The sequence below is a fragment of the Poeciliopsis prolifica genome, unplaced genomic scaffold (genome assembly GCF_027474105.1).
Source record: "Poeciliopsis prolifica strain line A6 unplaced genomic scaffold, Auburn_PproV2 SCAFFOLD077, whole genome shotgun sequence".
NCBI lineage: Eukaryota > Metazoa > Chordata > Actinopteri > Cyprinodontiformes > Poeciliidae > Poeciliopsis > Poeciliopsis prolifica.
In genome coordinates, this window is record NW_026562452.1 from 351,771 (window position 1) to 375,223 (window position 23,453).

Genomic DNA, 23,453 nt, shown 5'->3' on the forward strand with positions numbered 1-23,453 from the left:
CACAAACAGCAGAAGCGGGAGGGGGGCACATGACTGCTAACCACACCAAACACTTTGGGGTGTACAAACAAACATACACCCCCATGTGTATATTTGTTGATACGAGAAAAAAACTGAAAGGTACCGTTTTCTATGTGTCATAGTTCAAAGTGTCTATGCCGAATGTCAATTGACAAACAGGCTGATCAATAGAATTGATTTATGATTAAGGAAGTGTCTCAAGTACAAAGTGGCAGTCACTGGTAGCTGCTACTGTGCTCTATTTATGTAATTCAAATACAAAACAAAACCTTTCCACTCCAAATTAATCAAGTAAATGAAGTGTAATTGATTACCATCAAAATCAATCTATCTACTTTTGAAAAAGTCAGTCTTTTAGCTTAGATTAATAGAAGAAGAAAAAACTGCATGAAATATCTCTTTTATAGTCAGGATATGATGCTTGATTCTGTGCTACATAAAATAATATTTAAATGACACCTGTTTAGAGACGTCTTTAGTTTCAGTCTTGAACTGCAGAATGGATCAACCATAGAAAGAAGAAATGCAGTTGAAATATAGCTGAATACTGAAATTACGATATTAGTTGCAGCTAACCAATATATTTTTCAATTTTGTTCTTTAATTTCTATTTTTGCAATCTCCATACCATTCCCCCGGGGCTTCACCATCAGGCTTACTATTATTTATATCAGATAGATCCTTTAAAAGTCTTAAAAGTCAATGCAGATGGACAAATATACAAAAATACAAAAGGAAAGGAAATTTGTCTATTGCATTGTATAAACAATGCTTTTTGGCAATAAATCAAGTACTGTTGGATAACCTGTTTATTTCCCATAAATTCTCCCACATTTTAAAGGAAAGTGCATTTCTGTGTTGGACACCAAAGCTGAGAATGTGGGTTGCACCCAAGAAAAAGATAAATAGCTAAAAAGCTTCATCTGTTTATTCAACCTAAATATTGCATGGGAGACACAACTACACGGTCATCAGTTTGGTCACACGCCGCTGTGGGTTGTCATCCCATTCAGTGTAAATGAGCACTGGCATCTTGGATGTTAGAGTTTGGTTCTTAAGAGTGGAGGTGAGGGATTGCCATCTTGATTATAGATCTGCACTGAGATTGCCTCCAGTGACGACAAATCTTGTTTTTCCACTGAGGAAGATGCCACCCCACATAATCACACTGCCTCCACTCAAAACTGTGTGGCATTGACAGGGAGGACTTGGCAAGTTTTTCAAGTAACCTATATGCTTAACTCCAAAGCCCAACCCACATATGCATATTCCTTACAGAAGTCCATAATTCTGTAAGGAATATGCTTTCCAACAGTTGAAAATGTGCTACCCATAAGTATTGTCATAAAACATTGACAAAACACTAACCGAATGGCATAATATATCCAGGCAAATTACACACTAAGCATTGTTTATATCAGCATGTAAAACAAATCATATCAATGTTTTTGCCAATATGTATATCAGTTTCACATTTTCATTTATCAATTATTATGTTAAATTCAAATTTTCAGGAAACCTAAATTGCATGACAGAAATGATAGCACAATATTCTGAAAGAAAAATTTAATCTCAGAATCACAACATTAATGCTTCAATTAGAAATTAAATCATTTTATAGCATGTAGCCACAAAAATAAGATATTAAGCCTATTATCAACACTAATTATTCTTACGAGACAAACAAACATGGAACCTGACATTCAGATTATTTTCACCTGTTACAGATTGAACTTTATCAAAAGGTCTTTCTCTCCAAACAGGAATTTAGAGAGTTTATGTGCAAAATTGTAATTTTCTGAATGCTTGAAAAAACATTAGGAAAAAGAAAAAAATATGAATGAACTCTGAGTGAGTCACTTTTAGTCCATGAGCTCTGACCATTTTGAACCACTGCTGAGAAAGGCTTGTTTGGTCCAGTTTCAAAGTTTTCTGGCAGCTCTTTTTGGGGAGAGAGTTTGGACTTCAGCAGGTGCCTTCCCAACACTTTCTTCTTCTCACTATGAGCAGTGAGGTCACCCTCTTACTGTCTGTACATCTTTCTCCTTGTCTTAGAACGTCACTGTGGAGCCCTCACTGCAGCCTCTGAAATTAACTTTAAGCAATTTGAAAGTCCATCTTGCTGAATGATCAAAGAATTAATAAAAACAATGAAATCAAATGTTAACAGAACAGATACAGTCCCGGCTAGTCAATTGGGCACAACGTCTTGTTTCTGTGAGTGTAGGTTTGTCAACACATTAACATGTCAGTCCCTGAGGTCATTTTATTGTCTCTTCCTCATCACTGACTCTCCACTCCACAGTGATGTAAACAGACGTAGAGGGGGTTGGAATCAATACTAAAAACATTTTTATCCTCTTAGACTGGTTTCTTTTCTCTTTCGGAGAGACAGATATTTTTAAACTATTTAGATATGGATAACACTGTCTGATAAGAGTCTGCTCAAGGTCTGAGATTGGCAATACAAAGCAAGACGGACGTGAATGGATTTTGTTGACTGCGTTGTAACACTAGAGATGATTTTTTGCCGAAAATGAACGTTTCATAAAATGTTTGACATTATCCTATAACTTCAGAAACAGAAACCTTGAGCTCCGGACAAGCTCTAAAGGAAGTTCTATAAAATTAACCTAATTTCACGTGAAGGATTTTTTACTATTGTAGGTAACAACAATATATTGTGTGCTAAGTACTGCAGTCTTTTGTAATTGTGACATTACACACACACAACAAAAACATGTATAGTGGAAACTCCAGGTGAAAATTCAGAAAAGACAGACCCTGTAAAGGTAATAAAAATGTAGAAGGTAAATTTAAGCCAATAGCAAGTTATAAATACATAAAATACGTCAAAACAAAAAATATATTTTAAGAAGACCTCCTAAATAAAATGTGCACTTAAGTGAGCATGAAATAGTTTCGTAAAACACAAGCTAAGAATTTATTAATACATTTAATCTCTAGCTGAACTAACCAAATCATACACTAATTATCTACAATTAAACAATACCATACGAGAGTGCAATAGTGGGAAAGAAATATAATTTTCAAACACAAACTCTGTTTGCATGCATAATGTGAGACCTTTCTTGTACATAACCCCATTTGCATGCTCTGCAACAACAGTTTGTGGTTAACAGGCTTACATGCCAAGTCAGAACAGAATACCAATGCAGAAGGGATGAGCTTCAAATAAAGATACTTCTCTCCATCTTTCTCCACCTCTGTTTGCTTGTCAACGCACATAAAAGAAGATGCAAAACTGCAAAATCATGTTTTATCACCATAGGTTCGCATTGTAACAGGAACCGTAAAGCCGCCACAAAGCAGAACATTTGTTGAAACACTCTTGAGCTATTGCAGAATGTCAGCCTCTGCTAAAATGGAGGGTTCTGTTCAATCTGAAACATTGCTCAGTCAAATGTGTTTCCATTGCTCCATTCTAATTGTTGCTTTCTTGTGTTTGGTGAAGTGCATTAAAATTTACAAGTAAATTTGTTGTCTTTCAAAGAAATAAACTGTAAACTGTATCCAAGAGTAATTTTTCTTAGCTTTTTTAGCTAAAATGTAATTTCTCATCTCTCTATCCACATCTAACACTTAACAGAAGGTGAGAAGATGAAAGTAAGTGGTTGTGCAAGTGACACAACAGAATATATAAAGCAATAATAAAGTCCACTGTGACTCCAATTATGTTGCATTCTGCACAACCGAGAAGCAAAATGTCTTCTAATAAAACCTCAGAAATACAGAATTCCCCTTAGAGGGAACTATACATTAATTATTGGATGTTATAAATGTCTGAATTTTGTTTTAGGGTAGGAATCAATGATACAAAAACAGCAAGGAAATGGTGATTCATGTTGCTAAGTTTAACTAATGCCAACACAATGTGTTCAAGAAATCTTATAGAGGACAAATGACTAATAAATAACTTATACAATAACCCTCATAAACCTTGTGGCTTATCTCTAGTAGCAGCCATCCAACAAAATCCTCCAGGGAATTGTAGAAATAGCATTTCTGAAAATACTCAACAAATAAATATCATTCAGGTCTGAATGACAAGCAGAACCCCATCTGTCTTCACTCCTCCATCTCCAGAGCATCTGTCTGGCGATAGGAGGAGGTGGGCTGAATTGGAAGAGCCCCAGAGCCAAAACCTGGAGGTTCTCTCTCTGCAGCTCTAACAGCCATTCTTGCACAATTCCCACAGCCAACTAGAAGGTGGGGTTGATATTTTACCACGATGGCCTCTTGGCAACTTGATCAGAAGAAAAAGTTGGATTACTAGACTCACGTCCAGCTCCAAGTTCTTGGCAATGCTAGCGCTCATCTGCTCGACCAAAAGGATCTTGGAAAAAGAGCAAAACTGTTGGAGACCTTGTTTGAAGCAGATGAAGTAAAAGAACACCACGCAGATTCTGCACAAAATAAACAAAACTAAATGCAAAAACACATATGCAATGTGAAAATAAAACACACACCTTGATTTACAGTAACACAGAGACAAATTATACAACCTGGACTGTTGCAACGCTTCTCCACAGATCGGTCGTTTGACGTATTGCTGTGTGAATTAGCATGCATGCACAATGAGGATAGAACATCAGAAATGGTGAGTGGGGTTATTAGGGGTGTGGATGCATCACATTTATCACAACAAAGAGAGATGACTATTACACCATTATGAGGATTTGTGAGGTAAATTGAAGCAAATACAAAGGACTGTCATCTATATGGCTCGAGTGAGCAAATGCACATGTACAATGAAATATTCCTACAATTAAGGAAACTCAAGACAAAAAAGTGCTTGCAGGTGTCAAATGAAGAAATGAGAACAAAAGGTGCAGTACATTTCTTAATGCCACATCACGCAATTATGCATCCGTAAACTCCAGTGCTTCACTCCTTATATTCCCGTTGCCTCCCGCTTTCGACCTGATGCTTCACTGCACCTCAACAGCCGACTCAGTGAGCCTCTGGTTTCCTAGTAACTGTGGGAGGAATGCAGGGCTTGGAGAACAGAGGAGCTTCTCATCAGGTGCCTGACAGTTGGGGGCATGCACACATCAATTTGTAAATATATTCATAAATAGGAGGGCATGCATATAATATTCTTTTTTTATTTATCAAGCTAGCAGCACAGAGATAGAAATTGTAAAAATTAGTGCAACAACCTTGACTATCTATTGGACTGTTATAAAATAAAAGTATTTACAGTACTCTAACTGTTAAAATAGAATCAGAAGGGTAGAGTTAAGGTTTAAATATCTCAAAATTAACTAAATGTCCTACTTATTTGGGTTTCTAATTCAAGTTTTGGGAATGACAAATTTTAATCATTTTGGTGATTAAAGCAGACTTGGTTATCAGGTCTACTTCATATTTATTAGTCACAATATCACCCGCGTCTATAACAGCCCTGAAATGCAGCCATAGTAAGGCATTTCTACAAACAAAAGACCAACAAATAGCATCAGACATTTGAAGAAGTGAAAGGTTGGAGGATGGTAGGAAAACTTAAGATCACCAGATTAATATAAGTCCTGTGAAAACTGGTGATCAATAATGAAAGTTCCTCAAGCACCAACTTACTCACCTTAATATTTTCAAAGTATACCCTTCTTTTAGTTTTCTTGGTATTACCAAATGTCAGCTCTGTGTCCTGTCCAACGGACTGCCGCTGGTTTCTCTCAGGAGGATGTGGACAGGGACAAAACAAGCTTACATGATCAATCGCGTAAGAAGGCACTTCCCAATTTGGGAGATAATTTGTATTTGGGAGATACACTCAGTATCTCCCAAAGTGAAATACTGAGTGTGGTTTGATAAAGCCCTATATGAATTTTTCCGACTTCTTTTTATTGAGAAACATGACAAACAATACAGCTGAAATAATTAAATTTGTAAAAACATCTTTACAAAACAACATACAACCATTAGCACAGTAGTCCTGCCACAAAATCCCAGGTGGTACGCCATCTTTAAAGTAGGTTGAATGTACCTTTAATTGAAATCAGCAAGAACAAGAGGCAGAGAAAAAAACAGGCCTTTGCAAAACCCACTGACAAGCCCAGAGTGTAATTCCACCTTTTAATTCAGGTTTGTTGGAACAGGAATAAATCAAAAAGTTGCAGAATTTCAGCCCTCAAAGGACTGGAGTTGCAGACCCTAGCACAAAATGGATTTTTGAAATGTTTTTAGATGCATTGTGATGTCTTCTAGCCACTTGGAAGTGCTAGGCAATTTGGTGATTTAAAGTGTAACAAAATATCTCATCATCCAAGTACAGAATGCCATTATATCATTAATCAGCTTTCCATTACCGAAGAGTTGATACAGTGCTGAGAGTAGTTGAGCAAGCATTAGGTGTCAAGTTAAGGCCTATAACTACAACTAAAAACTCAGCAAGATTTTGAGCTCCTTTTCCACCAGCTTGTGATTAACTGAGTCACCATTGCTAGGCGACAAGATATACACCGAGGTAAGGCCGAGAATAAATCAGAAGGTGGTAAAAGTTGGTCTTCATAGTTGAAGGCTGGGTTTGGTGAAGTTTTGGTAACGACAAATTTTAATCTAAATATTTTTTGGACACAAAAAATATTTAGTGGCTGTGATGCTTTGTATTGATGGAAAAGAAACCAGAAAAGCTGAGTAAATCTAAAGCCATTACAATTTTCAGCAATAGTATCAAGATTGCTTGTTTTCCTGACATCTTGCAGCCCACTAAGATAATCAGGATGCTGTCTATTTTACTTTAACTAAGTCAAAAAAAATTGCCAAAGCATAAGAAATAAATGGAGGACAAATCTGAATATACTGTTGATAACTTGATCATATAATTACTAATTAATCCATTTTCTTCCATTTATCCAGGATTGAGTCATGGGAGCAGTAAGAAGACTCAGACTCAGACTTTCTTGTTAATTAACAGCATTCTGTAATGATTGTTGTTACCAAGACAGCATTCACGTCATTATTACATTTCCCCAAAACCTGTTTGTAATTGTGTCTTGGTTGCATTTATAATAAACAGGTTTGAAAGAGAAAAAGTTTGTCAACCTTCAGTCAGCCTTCTTATAGGTTCCAGGATGAGCTCTGGCTTCGGCAGGGATTATGTCTATGTGCATCCGTCAATAGACTGTGTGTTATTGAACAAGGTCGAAAGATTCAAAAGCATATCTCTGCAACTGAAATCATAACTGGGAAGTGACTTACTATAATCAGTAACAATAATGAAGCTGCACTATCTACAAATTTGAAAGTATTTCTTCCACCCACCCTTCAAAAAGCTATTTTTTCTGTTGCTGATCTATGGAGAAATATGTGTTCTCAGACCAAGCATGCAACACTAAGGCAGCACCAGGTGAAGCAGAATATAACAGGTTTGTTTTGGCATAAAACGGGTCTGACCTTTTCATACTCACTTCTCTAATACTTCATGGCAGCAAGGTTTGGCTTCATGCATGAATCTCACATGCAAGCTTTGAACAACTGCAGCTACAGAAAGTTAAATACACACATTTTAAAAAGCTTGGCTCGGCTCCTGGATAAATTAAATCCTTATCTGTCTCTCTGCCGGTTTAAATTCATTATTACATGTATATTAGTGAGCGATAACGTGCGAATTGGTTTTCTTGTGAGAAAGGTAGCTCCTGGTGGGAAAATGAGGAAGGAAATGAAAAGTGATCCAGAGAATTGTAGCAGAGCTTGGCCTCAATGCAGATAATGTCCAATCACATAGTCAAGAGAAATTGCAAAAAATGATACAGACAAACTGACCTGCACGACTGATTTGGGAGATTGATATGCTGACAGTCCACATAATGAAAGTTGAAATTTTGACTGGAGCAAGGCAAAGATGGAAATCCAAAATGGAGCCAAGCCCAATGGATTTAGAGTCATATTATATGCTTCAGTGAACAAAAGGATACCAGTAATAAATCAAATTTTAGTCTAGAAGTAGAGAAGAAGAGCAAAGAGGGAGATGGTTAAGAGGTCTACTGAGACCAGGACCAGAATGAGTTGAGAGATTTTTGGATTCGGTTAGAGGCAGACGGAGGATAATCTGCCCAGAATCATCAGAGCACTCCTTGGTTTGTATTCCTGCCTGAGCATCTTTAAAATTGAAAATCTGACGCAAAGGAATAGGAACGTAGGAGGAAACACCCTGGGAGGAAAGAAGACTTTTACCACTTCTGCTCACACTTTGCTTTATTTCCTCGCCGTCTTCCAAGTTCAACTTTTCCCCCTTTCTTCTGGGGAAATTTTTGGTTCAAGCTGTTTTCCCCTTTCAAGCTTTTTAGTGCTTCACAGTTCACCAGCACTCGAGCACCGTGAAATAACAGATGCCAGAAATGAGTGCTTTGCCTAGAGGTACAGAAATTTAAGCTTAGTTAAATTCGCCCCTCTTTCAGAATCCAGTATATTCTAAAAGGAATCCGTTCAACTTCCCTTACAAGCTTTAAACTTGTCAATTGATCTTAAATGTTTCATAATAACCACAGATTTGCTGGTGTAATAAAACACAACCTTGTGGGAAATAAAAAAGTGCAACACAATCTCCTTTGTTTAACTCACTGCCATCCCATGCACAGAGGAAACAGATGCATCTGATACTACGTGCCCCATTTCCACTGAAAGTTACAAACAGAGAGCATGAGCAGAGCTATTTCAGGTGCAACAAAACACAAGGTGAGGCTCACATGAAACCTCTGAAGAAAAGCTTAGCATAACAAGGTACAAATGCATACATATAATGCCTACCACACATAGCTTCAGAGGTCGTAGGGAAAACTGATACATTGTGCAGAACCAAGGAGTACACCAGATGTGGCAGGAGCAGTTTTGTCAAAGAGTTGAATAAAACAACACAATACAAGTGTGGAGGAACTTTACCAAGACATCACAGAGCTCTTAATTAAAAGGGTGGGAAAGGAGAACATTAATCAGAGAAGCAGAAAAGTAGCCTGTTGTAACTCTAGATGAGCTGCAGAAATCCCCAGCTCTGGTGGGAGAATTTGACATGACAAGGAGAGTAGTGAACTTCACTGACCTGATCTTTGTTGGAGAGTGAAATTAAGGAACACACTTTTGGATGAAAGTGTTTTCATCTAAAACACACTTTTTCCTTAAATTGAGGTTATTTAGCAGTGAGAATAACCTCGATTCTCACTGAATTGAGGTTATTCCTCGATTCAGTGAGAATAACCTCACTGAATCGGTTATTCATTGAAAATGGCCTGTGATGTAAAATCGTGATTAGATACAATTCAGCTTTAAATTGTGTTGTGAAGGGATTTGAACACTTTCACAAGGCACTGTAGCTTACTTCTATCCTGAAATTGTATCACATTTTTCTCTTTGCAGTCTCACTGAAAGAAATTATAGAAAAAAGCTAAAGTTTAAATCAATCAGTAAAAGCCAAAAATCAATAATGCATACATTGTACAAGCAAACAATACTGCTGCAAAACTAGAAACTGTAATACAAATCCAACTGAAACACAATGTAAAACAATCTAAATATAGCAGTTGCTCTTCCACAAAATTGCATGAAATTGCAAGTGTGTGTCTGATAACATGGCATGGGAGTGGCTTCATGTTGTACTGGGAATTGTGTCTAATTTTCTAGTCTTGCATGAGGTTTGCATGAGTAAGAAAAAGCAATTAGGAAGCCAAACCAATGCCAAAAAGATGTAACAGACTGCACCGCTCTGACAGAAGATGCACATTAAATCTCCAGGCGCAACCCAAAGACAATTGTTGCAATAACCCATGATTAGTTAAAAAGGTTAAAAGCACCCCTGCAGAACCACTCTAACTATACAACATGCCTGTTACAATCTTAAAAATTAGCATGAGATGTGCTCACTCAAAGACATAGCAAAGTTAGATGCCCTCTATTGTAGAAGCAAAGGGCAATTACATTTTACAGTGAAGCTTGGTATCAAATGTAGAGATTGTGGTTACATGTCTTGCATTTTTTTAAAGATAAAATTCTCAGAAACATCTTCAAAAACATCTTCTTGTAAACACCCTTTAAAGACTTACTTTGCTACAGGGCGGCACAGAAACTTGACATCGTCATTCAGTTACACTGCCGCCCTTAAAATACTGGCAACGGGATTACTATGGTTGCTGTCAATGAGCACGCTGATTGCCACGGGCTGGGTGGAAGCAGAAGAGACAATATGCAGTCTCACATGTGGGGAAGTCTAAATTTCACCATGATGTTTTATTTCAATCATTCCGCTTGGTTTTTCCTTCCGACCTCTGCAGAGCCAAAGTTATCCAAAGACCTCAAATAGGCAGAAGTTGCTTATTAATTGATGCAAAAATGCTTTAGCTCTGAGACAAAATTACCACTTTTTTGCCAGTCAAATATGCTCACAGAAGAACAGAGGAACTGCATTCAAATAGTGCTAAGATGCATTCTAATAGTGCCGAGATGCATTCTAATTACTTCCAGGCAGCATTACCACAATATATGTTTTTTAAAAAAGACAAATGAAAAAGTAGAATTTTCTGTAATAAGCCTGGATTTGGCACTCTCATTATCTTGTCATAAAAAAAAAACAGCTCTACTTGTAAACATGTTTATTTCCTCTCTCGGCAGCACAAAGTATCGCTGTAACAACTTAGTTTCACAACAGAAAATGTTCACATATCAGAAATTTATTTTAGGGATTTTAGCTGGTAACTAGACCTTTCCATTAGGCTACTGCAGCAAAAACATAGCTGTGTGAGCAGGGAGGTAAATATTGTTCTCATCAAACAAGGTTTTGAAATGTCAGAACCTTCCATAATTGTTCATGGAGTAAATATCTTCTCTATTTCAAAATATAAAAAATCTGTTCCAGCCAAATTAGCAGCTATAGAGGGAAAGACCATCTAACCTGATTAGTTTACAAACATCACTATCTGACAGGAGGTGATTATACCCCTGCAGAGGACAACAGCTGGAGGACAATTATGCACTTTTATTTATGGCAATACACCGATACTGATCCAAAAGTTTTTATCAAATCTGTTATATGAAGTCTTCCAACACTTTTCTTGCTTCTTGGTGTTGGCAAGACATTAATTCAGCATCAGCTGTTTCTGCAAATGTCCCCAGAATCACATTTAGCCAAATGAATAGGTCTGGTGTGTCGCTAAATATTGAGGAAGTAGTGATGATTTTACTGGGTGGCAAAGTCCTGGAATCTTAAAAAAGATGTGACACCACAAAGCACAAAGCCGACAATGTCAACAAATAATGTCAACAAATAGGAGTGTCGTTTTCCCAGAGCTCATGAAATGATGCACATCATGCTGTGTGTTGTTTTTTTTTTTAATGACATAGATGTTCATCATCTTGCTGTGCTTTGATTAAGATATGGGGATGCATGATATCCGTGTCCATAAGACAAAAGATCGGGGTTCCAACTTTAACCTGGCATCTGTAAAACTTGAAAGACCAGTTTGAGATCTATGTTTCCATTACAGCTTAACAGAAATAAAAGCTACATACCCAAAGCAACATATATTTTCTATTTTGCTTGTTATTCCATACGTTTCTACTTAACTCTTCTGTCTTTCATTTAGAAGAATAATCCACAGAAGCCATTATCTTTTCAGTGTAGATGTCACAAAATACTCAGAGTGAAAAACTATAGAGTTGATACAGGCATACTTTCATCATCAACATTATGTCAGACCAAACTTTTCCTGTTTTAGGTCAGTCAGGATTGTATAATTTTATAATGACAATAGAGAGATTCAGACAGAAAGTTGCATATTCTAAGATTTATAAGCAATTTGCAGAAGCTCAGGCAAAGTCATGGCTTCATAAGCTTTTTAATCAAAATGATATTATTTTAGCAGCAGTGGGCATATCTGATTTAAGCAAAATAATTTATATCAAGTTATATACGTTTGTGTTAACACTCATGTACACTTAAATGATATTTTTACTCAATATTATAATACTGTGAGATACAATACCGACCCACGCCTACAATACTGTATAAAATGCAAATGGAAATCTTTACATGCATTCCTACAATATCTCACAGCTTCTATCTATAGATGATAAGTTTTCAACCTTTGTAAACCTTGACTTCCTATAGAGCAACAACTTTTTCCATCTGAAGCCTTTGGCCTTCATTTCTATACTAAAAGAAAGTTTTTTCATGAACTCTCAGCTGGAAAACTGCAACAGTGTCTGTTTGGGTTACCTAATGACGCTCTGGAGTTGCTCCAGCAGATCCAAACCTCAGCTGCCAGGTTTCTCACCTACACCAAACCTTGGCAACACATCACTCCAGGTCTGATTCAGCAACGCTGCCTTCCAGTTGGGTTTCAGATCTGTTACTAAATTCTACTTCTCACCTACAAATCCTGTCACTGCCTTAACCCTCGGTGCCCCTTTGACCTCCTTTATCCCTACATTTAATTTGAGATTCTCAGGTCGACTGGAACTGGACTACTCTTCATCTGCCACACAGGAATTGATACTTTAGGTACCAGAGCTGTTAGTCACTAAACCTCAAACTTCTATAATCCTCTTCCTGTCAACCTTTGCAAAACTTAATCTCTGGATATACAAAAAAAAAAAAAAAAACACTCCCAATATCCTCTTAAACTTGACCCTGGACTGCCTGTTTTATGTGTTTTTATTCTGGTCTTCTATGTAAAGCTCACTTTGGCTTCTTTAAAAGTGGAATATAATTTATTATTTGAATGTTTATTATTTGATGTATCTATAGCTTAAAAAGCCACAGAGCTTTCAAACAAATGTAAAAAAAAAAGTTTCCACATTCAAAATTAGTGCTTATCAATATACATATATTAAAATTACAGAGAAGTTTCTTTGACAAATGCATGTAATATTAAAACTACTAAATCATTAATGACCTTGAAAGCTTGGTGCTGCTTACTAGTGCAGCCCAGTGAGTCTCGTCATAAATGCCTCAGACTCCCTGAGTAAAAGTACAAACCATTGATAAAGATTTTAATCTTTGATTTTTGCATCATTTGTTTCAATTAGAGGGGATCCCTACTGAGTACAAGACAAGTACAGTGACTTTAAAAAAAAATATGTAGCAATAAATTTTGTGTGAAAAAATTCTAACCTGTGGCAGTATTCCTCCATCAGGTCACAAGCAAAAATGCCCTCAAGCAAGGACAATCAATGAGGTGAGCTTAAAAAGAAAGCTGGTTTGGCTTAGAGATTTTCTCATTGCGCCATCATTAATAACTTGGCTATTTTTTTTTTAAAGAAAGGACTCAGAACAAAAATAGTTTAATCTGTATATCATCTTCAGCATTATTTTGATCTCATTTACTTTAACACCAATCTGAATGTGCAGTCGCTTTTTCCCAGTAGGGTCAATTACTTCAAAAATGCCCTTAAAACATGCAGCTCCTCAGCCATAAAACATTGCATCATCATTAGCCAATCGCAGGCGGGCAGGATTCATGGGGCTTTGTGTGACACAGTCCTGGGGAATAAGCAGGTGGATGTGTACAAAGCTATGACTTCACCATCATAACGAGATCTGATGTGTGCTGCGGTCAATAAAGAGCTGCATTAATAGCTTAAACTAACAGTTTGGTAGTGAACAAACATTTGAACCAGGAACTTATATTGTGTGCAGTGTGATCCAGCATAAACAGACTTCAACAAAGACAAGAATAGGATATGAATCAATAAAGGTCATGTCCCTGCATCTCAAATAAATATCTGACGGTAGATGGATATATGACCCAGTGCAGATCACATGTATTTGCTTTATTACCTGAAAAGATGAGATTACAAACAGGTCAGCTCTGTAGCTAGTTTCAAAACACCACATGCCAACTGTACACCATTATCTCCCACTTTTCTTCAAACCTAAAATTACTAAATGGGTATCCATTTTCATTCATACTAGATAATACACACCTTTACAGTACTCAAGACCAACCTTGAACTGATATTAAATAACTTAGTTTTCTTTCACAGTCAGCCAAATGAGGGAGTGTGTTGTACATGTTGTCAGCAGCAAATACAAGACATAACAGCTCAAAAAAAATCTCATTTTAGCCAAGAGATCTCAGTCACCCTATGTGCAACCTTGTCTATGTACCCTGTCTCTAACAGATCTCCCCTTTCACATGTTATGATGTCTTTTAAGCATGCAGGCTCAACCCTTGCAAGCCCTTTAGTAAGCATCAATTTGGCATAGCCATAATATGGAATCAGAAGATAGATACACAAGTGTGTATGAACCTAAAAGGATTTGAAGTCTCTGCACAATGGCAGCATTATGATGAGGAATCACTCTCCAGTGGGCCAGTTCTGAGATTACAGCTCGACTTCTGCTTAATCAAATCTTCTATGGTTCGCCTGGAATCGCCAACTGCTCTACAAAGATGATCCTTTCTGCGGTTACAGGAAGTGGAGAAAACCTGGCTTTGCTAATGCAAACAGCACATTTCTTCACTCACCATAAGCTGAGACTGGTTTGACAAATTACTGCCTAGTTGGTGGCTTGAATGCAATTAGATTGGTCCTTGGCGGCATTATGTTCAATTAGTACTTTGAATTGCCAGCAACAGTAATGATAGCAGGTCAAAGCGATTTAAAAATCTCCTTTTTTTTCCCATCTTGGCAAATTATTCCAAACAGCTGTGTTCTCTAGAAAGAGAACATCCACAGCCAAATTGTTCATGTTTAGGAATAAAAGGCTCCCATGGGTGCATATTCAGGCTAATCCATCTCAATCCTCCTGAGACAGACAATGACTACAGACACAATTCAGATAGAAACCCACAATTGAATCACACACAGACACACACAACTCTGGACATTGCAAAAGGCTTCATATCTGCAACTAATCTGAAGCTCAATCAGATTTTCCTGAGTTTACACATACAAATGAGACAGTCAGAGGAAATAACTCAAATGACTGGATAGCAAGAAAAGGTAATTTACAAAATAGCTTCTCTGCTGCAGCCAAATAAGATCGAGAAAGCTCATTTAACACCAAACAGAAAAATCCTACAAGAAGACAAGTTTCTACTCGTCTACTGTTGATCTCAAAATCACCACATGCTGATCACATCAGTTAGACGAGCAGCAAGTTGCAGCTGCCTGAATCTGAACCTCCGCATCAGAACTTACCCGTCCATTTACGAGTAAACCATTTTTTTATCTTCTGTTCTTTTGAGCCTCCTTTCATTCTCTCCCCGTCTTTCATGACTTCTCTCTTTTGTCTCGCTTCCCTTCTAAATACCGGCTACGAGACTGTCCCTCAGTGAGCAGCAAGCCAGGGATGAAAGAGGAGGGGAGGAAGGAAAAAGGTGAGGGGAGGGAAAGAAGTAAGAGAGTGAAATTAATGTGGATAAATTCCCTGAGCCATGTGATGCTGAATTTTCCTCTGAAAAGTCTTCACTCCACCTCTAATTATGTCTTAAGTGAAGGTGTTTTCCAATGAATTAAGCTCACATTCTTAAATTTAACTTCAACATGTTTACTCCTGCTTCATAATATAATTTTACTCATTCTGCTGAGATTTTCCTTGGTTCTGTCCAGGAAGTAATTTTCAACAAGGTTTTAAATGTTGAAAAACTTCCTTTGAGATTAAAAGAAAAAAAAAATAGGGAATTGAAGATAAGAGGTTGGATTGAGTTCTCAGGGGAAAAGCCAGAGCATCTCTTTAAAGATAGACCCACCCATTCATCCATTTATAATACACTTTTATTACAAGGCAAAAACCCTTACTTTCTTTTGAAATTCACAATATTATTTTGTCTTTTCTGTATTTTATTTTTTCACGCCCACACATGCCCATCGGAGCACTTCAATTCCCAAAGGTTTTCCATCTGGTTGACAGCAGCAGCTGCAACCACAACATGAATCCTCACACTTTGCTCTTATCTACACATAAAAAAACCAAAAATCTGTCACAAGTCCCTCTCTCTTCCTTACACACGATCACACCCACTGACACCACCTGCTTCTCTAGTGCTACTTCTGCTCTCCACCATTTGTTGCTGCTCTCACACATGGTGCCTCCACCCAGTGTTTTTCTTCCTTTTTTTCATACCACCTGGTCTTCATTAAGCAGCCTCACTCCTTACACCTTACTGCTAACCTACTACCTGATACCATCTAGCAGCATCACTCTCCTCAGGCGATGCTGCTCTCTAGCCCAGCCCCCTCAGCCCCCCGCCTCCTGCCTCCACAAAGTGTAGCAGGAGGACAGCCAGCTGGTTAGATGGCATGGCACTCGGAACCAAAGGAAATACCTGCTACATAAACATGCATAGAGAGAGGGTTCAACATGCCTTGGGATGGTGCATTGCCCATGCTGCGACACGGACGGCTGCAGCTGAAAGTGATTGCGTTTCCTGTTCCCCCTCCTCTCTTTTTTTTTTCCTCCTCTCCACTCCTCCCTCCTCCCGTTCCTCGCTTTCTCTTCTTCACAAAGCGCTGTGTCTCTCCTTCCTCAAGCCGGTCCTCTTCTCTCCTATTCGTTCCTCGCCTTCTCCCGTCCTACTCTCCTTTGTCTCACTCTGGCTCTCTCTTGCCTCCGCCGGAACCTCCTTCGCGAGATGGCTAAGGTCCAGCAGCGGCGCTTTTGACAACACTGCGCGTGTGTGACTCTGAGCACGTGTGTGTGTGTGAAGGTGGGAGAGCTGGTGTTGTGTGTGTGCGTGTGCGTGTGAGAGTGAGAGATGGAGAGAGAGTGAGGAGAGCGATGGGCGTACTCTTTGAGCTTTTGGAAGACTGAGCATGCCGGTTCAGAGATGCTCTGCACACACACCGTAGAATGAGACAAAAAAATGATTCCCAATGATAAACTTACACTCCCTCACCCACGCAATCTCACTTGCATTTCCCTTTCTTCATTCCTCCTTGCTAGACATTATACTCTCTCTCTCCTCTTAAAGACACAGGCGTTGCACTGCATTGCTACACGCCTGAGGCACATCTCATGATATGGTGACAGAGGGGAGTTCAGGATCATGGTCCTTTATGAGGCTCTACGGTAGAGCTTGCAGGAGGGAAGGGGGGGAAACGTTTGAAGCATTAATAAAGGGCGAGGATCAGAGAGGGCTTCCGCTGGTGATTTGAGAAAAGAAGGATTGGAAAGAAAAATTAGAAATATCCCGTTGTGATAACAGCATCTAATGATGAAGCAGCGCTGGCCCAAAGGTGAGGTTGGAGCTGATTGTCATGGCAACCACAGATCCAGAAAGGATGGCAGCAGAGTAACCTCAGCATCACTGTGGCAGTGACTCTGTCCTGCTGAAGCCAAACTATCAACAACAGACACCAACAATCAGAATCCTGTTACCCGCTATTCAAACGGGCCTTTGATTAGAAAAAGCAGCAACTCTCACATAAATTTATGATAAAATGTAAAATATTAAAGACAATAAAGCACTAGAAGTTGCTTGAAGAACCAGAAAGAGCCAAGCTAATTCACTGAGACAAGGGATGAAAGGTTTAAAAACCCTGCGACATCAGCTCCTCCACAGTAAGCAAATCAATTTGGTTCCTGAGCAAGACCACAGAAGCTACTATGGTCTACAATCATGCATTAACTTTTCTGTCATCTTAAACAAAAAAAAGGCAGATATTTTCTCAAAATACTGGGTTTTCACCGTATCTTGAGAATTTTATTCAGAATAAAATTACGCACATTTCCACAGCCAAATTTGTTCTCACACCTTTAAAAGAATAAAGAACTAGAGATGCGACAAAATCCTTGTCATTTCGTGGCAGATGTTTCTACAGTGGTCAGGATTTAAAATTGGTTCCTGCTAAAACATTCGGTTGGCTGGCTGGATGAACAGATGAATTGACAGACAGAGAGAAAGATGGACAGATTGACAAATCAATGACTGAAGGGTCGAGGTATGAAAAAATTAATATTTTTTTTATCAATCCACTGTTTTCTTTTTCATAAGTATCCAAATGTGGAAAACATTTAAGCCAAACTCTGTGCTTTTCCAGACTGTGCTGCAATCCTGAAGATAACATGAGCTTTATTTTCTTGAAAGGAGAAAATACTTATTATTATACTGTCACAGGACTCTTGGATAACCTTCAAGAAAATTCTGAGAAAAATTCCTTCAGCTTTTATACAACTAGAAATAATAAACTGAATCTAAAAAAACTACCTTTTATATCTTAAAACAACACTGTAGTTAAAAGCATTTCCATGACAAAAACAGCTTTATTACTATGCAAACTAAATGAAATTTCTTGATTTCTCAAGATAATATCAAAGTGAATTTCAAGCCATATCCTATAAAGGAAACTGGCCGACAGAGGCAAATGGTTTTAAAAACCAAGACAAAAAAAGTGGAAAAAAAATAGCCCACTATGTTATGAATGTCATTCTCCAAACCCTGGTAACAATATTAGAATACTAGAAACGTTCTAACTGCAGGATGTAATTTGGACTTTGTCAGGTATAATCAAGGCATTTTCTGCTTTTATTGTCAGATTTTACTTTAACCAGTGCTGACATGGTGTCAACACTAAGGAAACTAAAAACTAAGGCCTGTGACAAATTAGTATTTGATGGCGTGGGAATGAGGAGCAATTGTTCATTCTAATGACAGTTGAAAGCAGCAAAAGAATTAAGAAGTTCAAATGTCGGAAATACAAAGAGACAAGAAGACGGATGATCTCTACAGTGATGAGAATCATGAATAATTTATTGTCATGCTGCTCGTCACTTACATAGCACCATGTCCAGCTGGTTCAAAAGCTAGAGGAAATAATGCATCCACCTGTCAGCTGAAGACTGTCCCAAAAATCCCAAAACTGGACCACAAATCCTGCAACAGAAAAATCTGCAAGTTAAAGTTGACAAAAGTATATGTGGTCTCCCAGAATTTTGCCTGTGGATATTTACCCCACATCCACTGTCTATATTTTAAATTTGGGATCCCGTTCTGTGTGTCCCATAGGCTACAAAAGTAATGATGATTTACATAAAATTTAAAAATCAATATTTTCTAATATCTATTTCAGATTGTAAACAACGTATTGACATGGATCACATATTAAACCTCAGTTCACACAGTGAGACTACTGTCCTCATTACTTAGGGAAATAACAGCAGGACCTGTAAAGGGCTGGTGCTTTGCAGGGTTCTGCATTTTACTCAGTTGGAAGCACCTCACTGCTAGGAAGCATCTTGCTGAGTAAGTAATTTTAGGGAGTTGATGAGCCCACTTTGCAACAGTTTTCTCATGAAATTAAATCTGCAGTTTTATTTTTGGCTCCATATTGCAGAGAGAATTCTTAGGATGCAGAGTTGAAAATTGAATTTATTTTTCATTGTACCATTTTTTGTTCCTGGAAGAAAGTCTTGGGTCATCCCTATAGACAAGTAGGAGCCTAGTTTGCCCTGCTTGTCCTCCTTCCGCTTCTCCATCTCAGCAGTGTGAGCTCATTGACCTAGAAATCTTTCAGCACTTTCTCTGGCACAATAGATCTGCACTCGCTTCAGTGGAGTTTGGCTCTCTAAGGTTATGAAAAGGGGTTAGTGCATTTGGCAATGACACTCTGCCTTGGATATATTAATAAACAGTATGGTGTGCAGGGCAAAAAGGTGTTTTTAGTGTACGCTGGATGAAAAACAGCAAAGGTGACTCTCATAGCAAATCAATCATGTAAATGCTGCATGTGAAATGACAGGCAAAAATGCATGTGTGTCAGGGTAACCTTCAACTCAGAGACTACTCAAAATACCACTTCTGATTATGTTGCAAATTACAAATGTATTAATAAACTAACTTCGAACACTATTATGCAACTTCCATAATCAATATCAACTACACTACAATAAACAATCCGACACGCACCTCGTGCTCCAATCCCCACATAGCTGCTTAGCTTAGCACAAAAAATAATACCTACTCTGAATATATAAAAGTGTTGAAACATTTGATTTGAAATGCCGTTTAAGCCTCCTGTTTGAGAAATCCAAAATATATACTCTGACGAGCAACAGTTACACTAAAAGGGGTCCGCTTTTTCCGACGCTCCATTAATGAACCTTTCTCCATCACATTCCTAAACAGTTTTACTTCACAGGGTTAGGGAAGTATAAAACATGTATAAAAATGAATAGTCAGTAGTTTTTCCTCATTCTTAAAACTAAAATGGGACTTGTACATTTTGCAACAAATCTTTGCCTAAAAAGTAAAAACAAAAAAAAGTCAAAGCAGCTCTCTACAGAATTTGTAGAAAGCTGCATTTGGAATAAAAATGTTTTATTCCATTTTATTTTATTATTTCTCTACTGACTCACATTTTCCCTACAAATGTGAGAAAAAGGCAGTGTATTATCTTTTTATGCCATCTTTATTTAGTGTGTGGTGAGGACCAGGACACAGTTACAAATATATTTAATCTAGTTGTGCCAAAAATAGTAGCTTTAACTGCACCTCCTACAATTCATGTAAATTCAGCTGTCACTGAAGCATTTCTAACGTGTATCTCAGTGGTGCGATTAGGAACCTTTTTTGGAATCTATGGGTTCTTGCATTTCATATAAGTATGATGTGACACACAGGCTCTTATCCATTAGCAACTCTTAAAAATGGCAAAGAATGAAAAAATTTCTGAGTTTATTAAGGCAGACGTATGTTCATCTTCATACTGTATCTCAGGAAATTGCACCAAAAACACAGTGCGTCACTTAATCTTGTCAAATGATTAAAATGTTTAAAATGACTGGACTTGTAACTGTCCAGTTTATTTTTCCAATGTGTACAGTGAACGGGGTGATTAAGGAAGTTAAAAACTCCTAGAGTTATAGCAATTTTTAATGTGATTTTTTTTTTCTTCACTTTTTGCACATTGTTACCAGGAGTGCCAATAAATGTGGAGTGTCCTTTATAAATCTATGGAGACATGCTAATCAGTAAAGGGATGGTTATTCTCAAGGACATCATTTTTGAAGGAGCAGAATGATTAAAAAACACCAGAGTACTTTGTATTGATATGTCTGATGAGAAGCTATCACAATCCCTCTAAACTCTTTGGAGGAAGATTAAAAATATAATAAAATAAAATGGGAGTTTTAAGAGCAGCTGGGTCAGCAGAGTGGAATCATAAAGTCATCCAACTTGTTTTAGATTTTCATCTGGACCTATTTACATAAAACTGAGGCTTTCTTGGCCTTTAGTCTTAATTCAAAGCCAATGAAGCTGACAGATCGTGTGTTTCCATGGCAATGTGAAAGTCCAGAAATGACCAGGCAGTTTACATCGTGCAGTTTAGTCACTGGTGAACTATGTTTACTTTGACGTGTATGTGTGGGTTGTACGGTCAGGATTTCAAACACCGGCTGAGCTGAAAGCTCACTGCTGTGCACCTTCTGTGACTTCATTGTGCCAGAAAATAAGAGTTACCAATAATGTTAGAAATGTAGCCAGAGCACAATAGATTTAGACGTTATATCAAAACATAAGTTGGCCAGGTACATGCAGAGTAGCCATCTGTAGCTTAAAACAAATAAATTATTTTCCTGTCCTTTACAATTGATTTTCAGTGTCCTTTTATTGAACCAGATCAATGAAAAATAATGCTGCAGCACAGGTTTCCTCTGGGAAGAGGTCACTGGTGGTGGAGGAGGTTTATAGATTTTTTCTGTCAGTAAAAAGGCTATTACAATGATGCAAACACAAAGTCATCCATTTAGAGGCAACATGGGTTGATTGACTGTGTCTCCAGAAAAATAATCTGACTGATTAGTTTGTTGCACATAATAACTGTTGTTTGAACGCTACTTTAATTTTAATAATGGTGAATGTTTTGCTTTAAAGGCTGTTTCATCTGACAGGTCCATATATAAAACCCCCACATAGGGACAGAACATCAATCTGATAGACAATAAATGTCACTGAAAAGGTGAAGAAAATATTAATTCATTGTTTTTATGAAAGATTACAAAATGTAACCCCTTTGAGCCTTTAAAATTAAAACCCTGTAGAAGTTAAACAATTAAATTTTTTCCACTAACAGGGGCATTTCATTAGATAAATATATCATCAAGTTGTTTATTTATTTTAGTTATTCCTTTCAAAAAGCAAAAATTGTATACTGTGTAGATTTACTACACATAATGTGATATTCTCCAGACATTTATGCTAATTTTTATGATTCATTACATTAACCCCAAAATTCGGTTCACAGAGATTTTAAATAAAGACTCATTAAAAAATATTTTGATGCAGAAATGTGACGTCATGGCCACTTTCTGGCCTACACACCAATGAAGAGGTCACCTACACTTGCCAAAAGGAGGGCAAGTCTCAAGAGGTCACTGTTTAAAAAAATGGCATTTCACAGAGTGCTGCATTCAAACATATTGATGGAAAGTTAATCGGAATAAAAAAATGTGGTCGAAAAAAAGAACATGCACAAACAACAATGAAAACTTCAGCTTCAGCTTTTTGTGAAGCACAGGCCATTCAGTCAATTAGAGGGAGATTCACAGTTATTTTTAGTTATTTCGATTCACTTCTCAATCAGAAATGATTCAGAAGTCTTCCTTCCTTGGTACATATTACTTCCATTTGAAGGATGTACCCCAAGGCTGAGTTATTGGGCCATTTACTTTTAATGTGTCCGTAAGTAATTTCCCATTCAACATGGTTGATTTTTCTTATGTATGTTATTGTCACTGTTTCATATGTAGCTGGAAATGACTTTGCATCTGTTTCAACATGACCTTTCTCTATTTTTTGTGTTTCAGCATGGTTTGATAATACAGTATATTGTCTCAGTTTGAACATAGACAAAACTTTGTTTATCTTGAACTTAGATAAACAATAATAAAATTCAAAACAATTATCAAACAGCAAAAACACAACATAATCTATTAAATATATATTATGTTATCATAGCTAAGCAAGGGACATACATCAAAAATTACTTCACCTGTATATGTAGTTCAGAACATGTTGATACCAAACTTCTAAATGGCAACTAATAAATGACCCAAGAATCACTGTGATGGGCTGACTGGTCTGATATAATACCTCTTTGAGAATTGATGGGATGTGGCCAACAGGAAGATGAGAGACATCGTAGCCAACAATGCAGAAAAGCTGAAGGTTGTTATAAAAGCAACTTCTGCTTCTTTAAAACCCCCAGGAGAGCCACAGGCTGACCACCACCATGTTGCGTTGCTGCAGAAACTCCTGCTGAAAAAGCTTCAACTGAGTATTGAGTTGAAATACTGTACAGTGCATGGACATAGATTTGAGTATATGTAAACATTTCTGTTAAATGTCTTTCCTATAATGACCTCATCTAAAAGTGAAATTGTCAGAGAAACTGAACTTTGGGTTTTCTCTAGCTGTACGGCAACAATAACTTACAAAAGACAGAAATAAATGGTTGAAATAGATTGTGCTATGTGT

At 37.5% G+C, this 23,453-nt stretch overlaps 1 protein-coding gene across 3 annotated transcripts in view; it reads right to left on the minus strand.

Moving 5' to 3' along the window:
• The window catches only part of srcin1a (SRC kinase signaling inhibitor 1a), a 104,200-nt gene extending 87,342 nt beyond the window's left edge, over nucleotides 1-16,858 (minus strand). For 2 of the 3 annotated variants that reach the window (XM_055021519.1, XM_055021518.1), the window contains exon 1: nucleotides 15,178-16,858. In XM_055021519.1, the coding sequence (XP_054877494.1) occupies nucleotides 15,178-15,253 (76 nt within the window). In that variant the 5' untranslated portion in view covers nucleotides 15,254-16,858. The remainder of the gene's footprint in view (nucleotides 1-15,177) is intronic. The other variant, XM_055021520.1, reaches the window with a different exon arrangement.
• Between the last annotated feature and the right edge of the window lie 6,595 nt (nucleotides 16,859-23,453).